The 11,895-nt window shown below is 33.6% G+C and overlaps 1 protein-coding gene and 1 long non-coding RNA gene across 6 annotated transcripts; both read left to right on the forward strand.

Moving 5' to 3' along the window:
* The first annotated feature begins 1,082 nt into the window (after positions 1–1,082).
* LOC105286063 (putative uncharacterized protein DDB_G0282133) lies at positions 1,083–6,106 on the forward strand. 5 transcript variants are annotated; one of them, XR_003406527.1, is made up of 5 exons: positions 1,085–1,186; positions 1,276–1,442; positions 2,067–2,196; positions 2,331–2,404; positions 2,775–2,970. XR_003406527.1 is itself a non-coding variant. In XM_026969573.1 (4 exons), the coding sequence occupies exons 1-4, from the start codon at positions 3,412–3,414 to the stop codon at positions 5,988–5,990; spliced, it is 861 nt and encodes a 286-aa protein (XP_026825374.1). In that variant the 5' UTR covers positions 3,218–3,411; the 3' UTR covers positions 5,991–6,106. The 5 variants fall into 5 exon arrangements, 1 of the variants encoding a protein (XP_026825374.1); XR_003406528.1 differs by lacking the exons at positions 2,067–2,196; positions 2,331–2,404; positions 2,775–2,970 and adding exons at positions 4,885–4,947; positions 5,047–5,065 and having other exon boundaries at positions 1,083–1,186; XR_003406526.1 differs by having other exon boundaries at positions 1,083–1,186; positions 2,067–2,404.
* A 36-nt stretch (positions 6,107–6,142) lies between these two features.
* Positions 6,143–7,796, forward strand: LOC105286064. The gene is made up of 3 exons (XR_895173.2): positions 6,143–6,264; positions 6,776–6,918; positions 7,015–7,796. It is a non-coding gene; the product is annotated as an uncharacterized LOC105286064 (long non-coding RNA).
* Positions 7,797–11,895: the final 4,099 nt, after the last annotated feature.

Genomic DNA, 11,895 nt, shown 5'->3' on the forward strand with positions numbered 1-11,895 from the left:
GTCTTTAAACCTTGTTTATTATATAATAAGGAAATGGTTGGTAATAAATTCAGTATGCAATGATAGAGTAGAATCATAGTAACAGGAAAATACGCAATTTGTTGAATTGTTTAATTGTAGAGGTTAGATTTCATGATCGCGGAACCGCTAGGCGTGTGGCTCGTATAATGAGATATTCAGGGTACTCTTAATATGAGATAATTATTGCTCGAATATGAAGATTATGTAGTGTAATAAAAAGAAAGAAAATACTACTTAAGATTAAAGAAAAGTTAATACGAATTTATATTACGAAGTTTTGTGTATTTAATTTTTATAGAATCTGACTATGGAGATTAGAGATACGAGGAAGCGTCGACAGTGGAATCGTGAAGATTTGGCGAAGGCTGTGGCAGCAGTATTTTTATAAAATTATCTAATAAAGTTTTTTAATTGCAATACTGATGTATTTTGCATTTTTAACACCGATTTCTCGAAGTATCTTATATTAGGAGCACACTTTCTCGATCCTGCGTAAAGCTCTTTTTTTAAAGTTTTTTAATTTTCAGAAAAAATAATATTTAAATTAGATTTTTCATTTTACCAACCTAAAGCTTATTAAATTCTCTTCAAGATAACGTATTACATTTTTAAATTCTGCCTATAGATTTCCTTACATTCGGCAAAATCAATATGGTATCTCATAATCGGGGACTTTCCTCTCTCTCTCTCTCTCTCTATATATATATATATATTAAATAATAATAAAAATATATGTAATAAATGTGTGTGTATCTATTGCTTGAATAACAGATAAAAATATCTATCAAGTATCTTACAACAATAGGAAGCGATGCGATAATGAATCACTTGCTTGCCGCTTAGTGCGATTAAGATTTAGTATGACGTTTAGTTTACAAGTCTGATAAAGAGTAAGCAACATCACTACTGTGCACAGTTTGTGATGCAGACGAAAACAAAGTATTCTGCGCTCTGCGGAGGAATTAGAAAACCTGGAGCGTTTATGACTGAATTTGTTTGTCTCTTGTTGTCTTTGTTTCAAATATGATACGCTGGAATGCGTATTTTTGCATTACCATGAACAAATTGATCGGTCCCACGTTTTTTTATATTACAGATGCTTTCATGAGCGTTTATTGTGCGATTGTGGCTTGATAAATAAAGTCAAGAACAACAAAATATAAATGTAATAAGCAAACGGAGATATTATAAGAATTATTTTTCAATTCCTAAAGAAACACACACACATGTATATATTTTATTTTTATTTTTCAGGACGCGATCGTTGAAGCATGCAAACAGGATGAAGACTGTCCTGAGAAGCAGTACTGTTATAAACTTTCTGGACACTGCGTGAATTATACGATATGCAGCAGGTACAATCGTGTCGAAACAGATAAATTGGCACGGAACCCTTTTCAATGCGGGCCATGCTTTGAGGGGTAAGACACAAAATTACATTTGCATTCACATTTCTTATATACTTGCTATAATGCTATCTAGGTATTATGACACACAAACATCAATGATCGCCTGCTTCCGTGCTTAGTCATTGTTGATCCCTTTATCAGCACCTTTTCAAATTCTTTCAACCGCACTAGCATGATATATGTATATAACATGCACATTATGCAACAATGCAATAATATTAATCTACAATTTCTTGCACTCGAATTAATTAATTCCTTGTATCAGACATATTGGGAAGGTTCTATTTCCGCTCTTTCTGTCGCGCTTTACACGTTTACGTTCTAATATTAGCGCCTAATAGAATTCAAATTTGTAAATAACATTACAAGAGAATTTGAAAGAACTTGGCAAGCAAAAAGGCATTTGTTGCGTCATCCTTGCACATAAAACTATCCAAGTTTCACTGGTTTTTGGCACAAAGTGCTAATCATTTGTCCCTCAGCGATTAAGATTAACGGATAATTGCAATACTCATTCTTAACATTACATTTAATATCACACGTAAGATTTAATTCATTCATAAGAAAAGTTGAATTGTTCATAATAAACTTTATATTGATATAAAAATATATTTTTCTGGTTGTTCGACAACCTAGGTGATGAGTGACAAATGCCGATATAAAACTTCAGTTTAATCCACGAGCTGATTATGTGTCACTGTCAAAATAAACTGTGCGATTAGAATGGCGTCGTATGACCGTAATCATCAAAGTCAACGGCGAACACGTGCGTGTTACATAATCGATGTAACAACAGAGGGGCTACTTGATATGTCTATTTGCATAAATAAGAAAGAACAAAGCATGAAACAATTGTCTCCTATACTTTACACAGAATTGTATATTTCCTCGATTTTATAGATATACAAATGAAGTGCTTGCAAACGGCCACGATGGGTCATACTGCGCGAAAAAGATCCAGACAGAAAATTCACGTGAGTAATACTGCCATCTTTGAAATAATTTTCTATAATTTCATTTGAGAAATATGTAAAGTGATTGATGATGCATTTTGCTAAATTGTAATGTACAATTTTAATCATTTGTTATTCTCCTGCTTAAATATAAAATCGATATATTATATATATATATATATATATGGATATTGTTCTCATAACATTATATATATATATATATATCCATAAATTCTCTATTAAATATATCTGTGTATTCTATAATTTATTGTTTTAATTAAGTACATATCATTTGTTTATGCTTCTCATATTTTTTTATATTAATTTATATTAATATTATTTATATTATATTTACATTTAACACATATTAATTTATATTTAACATTTGCAGTGTCTACAATAGATCAAACCGCGCTAATATGGTTACTTGTAGGAACTTTGACCCATACAGCACCGAAAGATTGCAGAAACGTTGCAGAAATCTTACATTGAAAGATTGCAATATTGCATGGAAGTTGCGAAATGTCTCTGCAATGTTGCTGCAACATTGCAGTAACGTTGAAATGTCCGCCCTAGGAAACATTGCAGCAACATTGAAATATGTGCTCCCAGAAACATTGCAAAAAATATAATAGTATAGTAAAAGAGAGTAATTTATATTGGTCCAATATTATACAGTAACCTGTTTTTTAGCTAATACTTAATTATGATTAAATGGGCAAATTTAATGACTTCAGATGCTTGCGGCATGCGTGGACGTTGTCCATGGGAACCTCTGCCGCAAGTGCAAAAATTCTCAGAAAAATTATTATCATGCTAAGGTACGTACTTATATAACTGTGAAGCTAAATCTTAACGTCGAGTAAGAACTCGACATATGCACCACCTAGTAGTGCGGAGCGAAAACGCATACAACTTTGCAGGATCATTTCGGTGCAATATTGCAATTATATATCTCTGTAATATCTCTGCAAAATTACATTGCAACTTGTAATGTTGCAACATTCCTGCAATGAAACTGGAAGCTTATGTGCTGTATGGGGAGTAGTTTAATCGTTCTTACTACACTAGGTTGCATCCTGTGGAAGTTTCTCCTTAGAAAATGTAAGTTTGTAATCTTTGGCAAACACGCGCGTATTGTTTTAATAACAAGTCTCTTAATTTTTCTTTTTACAAGTCTTAGTCTCATATTCTTTTTCTTTTATATATGATACATAAATTTTTCTTTTATATCATATATAAAATAAGTAATTTGTATTTCTATATGTTATATTTCATATTAACATATTTAGATCTAATTTTGCATTTTTATGATAACCATAAAAGTGGTAAATTACGTAATCTAACAATTTTTTTATTTCTGAGCATAACTTAAAATACTCAATATAATTTTCAGGGTATTATTGTAAACGTAACGACGTCGAGTGCGTTGAGTTTAATAATGACAATGCAGTAGCAACCAATGCCAATGCTCCACCGGAAGAATATAGTAAGTATATTTACTCATATGTATGTATGTGTGTGTATATATATATATGTATTTATATATAACTTGTAATGGGAATATGGTTTTGTCAAGTTCTTTAATCAAAATCTTTAATATAATTTGTTCAAATTTAAAGATGTAGTAATATCCTGAAAAGATTAATCATATAGAAAAATGTTATTAATTCTATATTTCTTTTTGTGTTTTAAAAAATGACTAAATATTAGATCCAATATGCTCAATTCGAACTTACTTCTAAACGTAATAAGTTGAAAATAATAAAACGTAAAATATTTTTTTAAATAACTTAGTTTTGGTTTCTTTCATGTTTTTTAATATATTTATAATTCTTTAATCAAGCTTATCATCTTTTACATGATCTTTCTCTGTATAATCACAATATTATCACAATATAAACGTAATATAAATTATAAGAGAAGCTTAATTCATATTAAAATTTAACTTGATTCATTTAAAAATTCATATTTAGTTGTTTTATATATTTTCGCTAATATATTTATCATACACTTATGTGTTCGTTTCATGTGGTATGTACAAATTACAAACGATCAATTGACAATCGTTTGTTACCGCGCAGCTTCGCTTTTTCATTAATTTCATTAGGCCCGCTTCTACCAATGCCGTTTAACTTTAACCGTAGTTTAACTCACTCCTCGTCCTTTTCTAACTACCTGCCTTAGAAAGAGACGAAGAGTGAGTTAATCGACGATTAAATTAACTGGACTTTGGTCGAAGTGGCTCTTAGTTAATTAATCTTAAAGAAAGGTAATGTTTTTTTGATAATGCACAAAGTAGACATGTTTTTTAGTTTGCATATAAATTTCTACATAAATTTCTTAATCGACAGTCAATTAAATGTTTCACAGAGAGTTTGCATTTCTTGTAGTTGCACGTCTGCAAGCTTTGAACACGCAGCTAGATGCACAATAATCACACAAAAGCAATCAATTAAATTATACACGTTAATGAAAACAACGTAATTGTTACATTACAGTACGTCTACAGCATATCTACGTATTTGAATGCTGAAATGAAAGTGCGAAGAGTTAAGAATGCGGTAATTGCTCAGCAAGCAAGGCATAGGCCTACTTTATAAGTTACCAATAATCGGCGCGTACGGCAGCATCGAGTACAGTTGGCAAATACTTATTTTCAGATCCATTTATTGAATCGAAGGAAGAAAAGTTGACGATTGAAAACGATAACAACAAGGTCGTTGCTATCGATAAACTCGTGGGCGCAACTGCATGGAGAACGCCGAACTGGGTCTCGAATGCCAATTACGGCACGAACCGGTTGGGCGACGATGACGACGACGACGACGATTTCAATCCTCCTAATCAAGGAAATAATGTAATAGCTCAAGTACCACCTGTACGCAATGTGCCTAATACAAATGTGCCTAACAACTCAACCGCAGGGTGAGTAACTTTCCTTCTTACTTTTCTGCAATAGATAATAATCTTTTCACTAACGGAGCTGGCCAAAAAATGTTGCTATATATGCAGCATGAGCCAGAAATGCGCATTGTTATAGATAGAAAGTAGGCCTGCTATTTTGTCGTATCACAACTTATCGTCTTATAGACGAGTCGATTTTGATCGGTTGATCAAAGTAATTCTTTAAAGAGAATTATCTCTAATGATATTTATAAGTCGCAAATCATGTTGCAGACAATTGGCTATTACGATGCCGGAATCAACTGCGGATCAGGATAACGCCAGAAATATAGTATTGCAGACTTATATGTACAATTATGAGCGCAATACTGATGGCAATATTGATAATGAGGATACTGATAACAACGATACTGATAATAATGCTGACAGCAATACCGACCTTACACCGGAACCTAATGAAAACGGAAACAAGCACAATGGGAAGAAATCGATGTTGATCAATCAGATGTTGAAGAACATCACGATGAATGTGAATGTAATCAATGTAAACGATGTTGCAGAAAGTCGAACGATAACGCGTGAAAATCTCGGTGTACACGTATGTGGAAATGCGTTTAACGAGACATACGCGGATAAATGGATCGAACGCGGAGCGAGTGATTTCGCCAGCAAGGTCTTCGGATTTGACCCTGAAGAGTGAACAGTGCTTACAGGAACAGGATATAGTGCTTGCAGGACATTGTGCAGTGAATAGAAACACGCAGTGAACAGCCGCGAAAAATTAAAATCAAATTGAAGTGTGCGCGATGCGTGGGGCCCCTTCGACCTACCGTCACTGAACGCGGGAAAATTCTGCACAAGGATAGGATAACTACAACCCTTCGTAGCGCCGAAACTACGCCACCCTCGACATTTTGCAAGAGGAACTATCGTCTCAGAATGACTTCAGGAATCTACCCTGAACCGGTGATTCGGTAAGTCTGGGACACCCTGTATAGATTATGTATGATTATCATTTTAATTAATACTGACTGTGATAAATTCACTAGTGATAAACTTATTATTAATCTTGCTCAATATTTTTGATTATTCATACGTTGGTTATGGTTAAGTATTCTTAACACGTGCTTCTTTTATAAAAGTCTGTATAGAAATTTAATGGTGGTAAATTGATCATAAATTATTGTTACTTAATAGTTTTATTAACTCGTATGTATAATCAAAGTATTGAGCAACAGTAATTTATCACTAGCTAATTTAATCAGTATTCAATTTCTCTAAGAGCCGTATTCATAGTCGTAACTCAACTTGAGAATCAGGTTTTGAACTAGGTTCAAATCAATCTTTTATTTCTAAAACACTTGATTTGAACCTAGTTCAAAACCTGATTCTGAAGTTGAGTCACGACTATGAATACGGTCCTAAGAGTAATACGTTCTATAACGTATAATGTACATATGTATATAAATTTATTTTCTTTTACAGACTACCTTATAACACTTTCATTGCTAGGGATTAGTTGAATACCATTGATTTTGTTTATCGCTACTGCTTCATGTACCACTGCATTGATTAATGTGCAGTGTACAATTAGATAAGCTGGTGGATTCTGTTTCTACATACTACATGTGAATTCTGATTCCTACTATTTTTTTATTTGTGTTTAACTTTGATATTTTATCAATTATTCAGTTATTAATTTCTTTCCTTTTTCCAACTTTTAGCAAACGTATTCAACCGGAGGAGAACTCATCTCATTTTGGCAATTATTAGTGATAATTGCAAAAAATATTAATACTTGGGCAAAATATGCGGACGCAGCAGTTGGTTTAATTGTTTAACCGGTATCGTACTCTGAATAGTCATATATCAGACCAGATTGGCAGTTCAACAGACATCCCTCAAGTTTCTTCAGCAGGAAGTGATAAAGGTATGACGGTATCAAGTTAGAATATATTACCGGACCATTGGATATGAGATTACCAAACATGATAGAAAAATTACTCAAACGGACTTATGCTTAGCTTTCTACGAAATTTCTTCTGCGTTTTTCTACAATGTTTGTATAAGAAAACGTATTATTAATGCGCGAACGCAATCTGATAACACGTTGTTATCAATGTGATGTAACGGGTGATAAGGATTGATCCAGAATGTCGTCGCTACTTAGACAAATCTCGCGTCTGACCCGGGATTCACACAGCGTCCGATTTCCAATAGGAAAATTTGTTTTATATAAAGCAAATTCTTCTATTGGATATCGGACGGAAATCGGACGCTGTGTGAATCCTGCCTTACAGTTCTGCTGCGCAACCGTACGTCTTCCGTGTTAATGTTGTTACCATATTTTACATATGTTTATTTTTGAGAAAATACCGCATCCGCACGGTTTATATATGTCAGTCGATCATTATGCCATGTTCCGCAGATATATAGATTCGATAAAAAAATTTTATTTTCATATATGTATAAGTTATGTATAACTCTTTAAGTATACAATAATTATATGCCTACGTAAAGTATAAAATGTTATTTTAATTTTAATGTTATTTATAAATTATATGCATACACGCATCGGTGGATTTAAATAAATAGTTTTGTACTAAATTTTTATAATAAAATGTATACATCACAATTTGTTTATTTAATTATTTCATGAAGTGTATTTTAAATAATATATAGTAATAATGCGATAAATTATTTTCATTATTGCATATGCATTGCATTGCAATATGGCTGCAACATGATAGCGCAATATTGCTAAAGGTGGACATTTTTACGTTACTATAACATTGCATCAATGTTGCAAATATATTGCGCAATCAACCTGCAATATTACAATATTTCCGTGAGACATTTTTGCAATCTTTCATGGCTGTATGGGCTTTTTCTATTATTTATTTTTGTATCAAAACATCATATATCTATCAAAATAAATTTTTCTGCTTCTTTATAAGTTTAGCTAAACGTTCACAATGTTGGTAGAAACCTATCAGTATTAAACCGAAGTATTATATTAATTTTATTTTAATTTATTTTAATATTTATTTTAATTTTAAAGAAAGTTTGACTAAACTGCAGGTTAAGGCAAAGATGGGAGAAACGGGCCTAAGGCGGATAGTTAGAAAGAGACGAAAAGTAGCTACGGGCCCAACATGGCGACCAGACTGACCTATGGACCAAGTGGACCAGGTGGACCAGGCGGACCAAAGTTGGGTCATTAGGCTGTTAGAGCAGTTAAAGTTAAAGTTTAACTACGGTTAAAGTTAAACAACATTGGTAGAAACGGGTCTAAGTAGTAGCAGTATTTTTCAAGAAATTTCTAATAATAAAATAGTAAAAATGAATTAAACATAAGATTCAAATGACTGATAATTTAAATCGTGACTGATAATTTTTCAATATCTAATACTTGGCAAACAACATTTTTATGCATAATATTGTGTAATGAGAGATATACATGCGTGAACTGTTCGTGAATAGTATAATGTATCTAGAAATTTTTCAAATTATAAATGAAAATTTAAATTTTTACGTGTACTTACCAGTCCACAGAATTTCAGACATCGTGACTCACGGAAAGTTCGAGTTGGTACTTGATGGAAAATTCGACTAAGTACGTAGCACAGAGATTTCACTTCACTTGACGCTGTGGCCCACTGAGTAAAAGTGAGCTTTAGCAGTGAGTAGTTAGTGACCCTCCAATCTCTAGCTGTGGTGGGATGGAGGATGGAGTGGGGATGGTCACGTCACGTGACCATCCCCACCACAGGTACCGAGGTACCCCAATACTAAAGATCCTATAACAGAGATCGGACACCGGGTGAACGATTCCTGATTGGCTCGCGCGCGTGGAGTATAACCGGAAATGTGAGAGAGAAAAATATATAGTAAATTTGCTCACTTTTCACATTTTCACTCCGCGCTAGAGATACGTAATAGATCCCCAGTTTCTGGCAACACTGTGCCACGTGGGCCAACCGTATATTGGCATGTAATTATCCAAAACTATATGTCAAAAAAATTATTAAATAAAAAAAATTATTAAAAATTATTAAATTATTAATCTAAAATCAATTTAAAAACTGATTATAAAAAATGTTACAAATGAGTTAAACCTTGTGTCCACGATGCTAGAAATCGATCCGAGATCTCGATCCGATTTCTAGCATCGTGGACACAAGGGGTGCGTTCGTTTACGCAGTGGCTGCCGCAGATGTTGTTCGTTTATTCTGCCTGCGAAAGCGACTGCAGCGCAGTTTGTCATTCGTTTATGCAGAGATATATCCCATCTGCGCAGCTACTTCAGAGGTACTGCTCTGGATCAGAGATGCCAGAATGCAGACGCGGTCCGCGGTCCGAGTAGTGGAGGGGGTAACACACACAAGCGAGAGCCGTTTACGAAATGTTGTGAGATTATGAGGGTCTCTAGCAGTGAATAATGGAACGCAGCCTTGGTTCTATATGAATGGGATCTGCCTTGAAAACCCATACAACACAGAAGCTTGCACCAACATTGCAGCAACGTTGCAACGTTGCAAATTGCAATGCAACAGTACAAAGACATTGCAGAGATATATATCCGCAAAATACCAGCACACTTGTAGCAACATGACATTAATGTTTCGGAAACATTGCACAATCAAAATTTGTAATTAATTAATATTAATAATTCATTTTATTAAAACATTGGAGTCTTCTATCCTAACGAGATTCGTCCAAATCTATTCGACCAATGATGTGTGATAACCAGAATCTGAGCTCGGTAATATGCGCATGCGGTGTTTGTCTCTTCACATACAGCACAGAAATATTGCAGCAACATTGCAGTAATGTTTTCCTGCAAGATTGCAACATTGCAGTAACATTACGAAATATTGCTGCAAGCTTGCTATGACATTGCAGCAACAATAAAATGTCCGCTTGCAGAAATATTGCAATGTAACATTGCAGCAACATTGCAATACAATATATATGCAATTATTGTATATTCTAAATAATAAGTGTTTGAAATTTCAAACACTTTCGTTGTCGTCGTTTTCAAGATGTTTATTAATGTTTGACATTTCAAACATTTATAAGTGTTGGGTTTGTGGTTGGTGTTTAATTATATTACACGCGTAAGGTGTTTGATTTTCTGAAATTTCCTGCAAATCAAATGTTTATATGTATTAAGTCTAACGAATTTGTTGGCGCGTAGTGGATGAATTGGTTCCTAGAGCGAGAGATTACTGCATCTTAGTCCGACCATCAGATTTCAGATATTCCCAGTGTATCGCGATTTAATAAATACCTTGTTAGGCAACTCTTGCTCGCGAGAAACTGCGCCGCGAGCGCCATCTGGTTTGTTGAAATTTTGTAAGAATTCAGTGCTTAAGTTTGTGTTTGTTTCATAAGTGTGTAATTAGAAAGTGTTTGAAATGGTTTCATATAAGATATGTGACATTTTAAAATATGAAACTTTTTACTTTTCTTCCGCCTTACAATTAGAGAAAAAGTGTTACGTGATTGCTGCTCTGTTGCGAATTGCATAAAAAATATATAAATAACTGTTTAAGTTCGATGTACGTAATATATGAACTAAATTTTCAGTATTAACAGCAAAAGTCGGAACGTAGCTCTGTAATAAACACATTGATCGCAATACAGGGTGTCCCGGGTTTTAACCGACAAACTGCGGGAGCATATTCTACTAGTGGAAATAAGAAAAAATTCTTATATCGAGTTTGCTTAAAAATGCTTTATTACAAAGTTATAAACCAATATTGAAAAGAAATATGAGATAAGTAACAACGGATTTTTTCACAAAAAGAAAAATTATCTACGCAATGATTTAGTGACGCATTTCAAAATGTTATCCTTGCACATCGATACAAGCTAGACATCGACGTAGTACAGAATTTGTTACAGTACGACATTCCTGACAATTTTGTTGCATCTCAGTAACTGAATTAGTAATTCGTTGCTTTAAATCTATCTGGTACTCTCCTGTTAGGAAATCTACGTTGATACTCTCGTACGGCAGCTCGTGCATTTCCGTCACAGAATCCGTACACGAAATGAATATCGGTGTATTCCTCATTTGAAAACACTTTTGGCATTCTGATAGTAATTGCTAGTTGACACGACGATTGAAATCTAACAGCTACTGTTGTGAAAGTAACAATCATACTGAATCGTTTCAACATAGTGAACATGAATACATGTGAATACACATAACATAAACATCTTCGACCTTCCAAATTCTACACTATGTTCCGTTGTTACTTATCTCATATTTCTTTTCAATATTGGTTTATAACTTTGTAATAAAGCATTTCTAAGCAAACTCGATATAAGAATTTTTTCTTATTTCCACTAGTAGAATATGCTCCCGCAGTTTGTCGGTTAAAACCCGGGACACTCTGTATATCCATTATCCAGTGACTAATCAAATAAACGCTTTTAAAAAAGATTTAAAAGAGATACTTTTTTTTTAGGGAAAGACTCTTTTGTGTATGATACAGCTTTCGCATGCGTCAATAACATTTTATATAATTTTATATTACATTCTTCAGAGATAAGATAAATAAGTAAAGGAGTTTCGAGAGCAAGTTGTTGCACTC

This window comes from Ooceraea biroi, chromosome 5, assembly GCF_003672135.1.
Source record: "Ooceraea biroi isolate clonal line C1 chromosome 5, Obir_v5.4, whole genome shotgun sequence".
Taxonomy (NCBI): domain Eukaryota; kingdom Metazoa; phylum Arthropoda; class Insecta; order Hymenoptera; family Formicidae; genus Ooceraea; species Ooceraea biroi.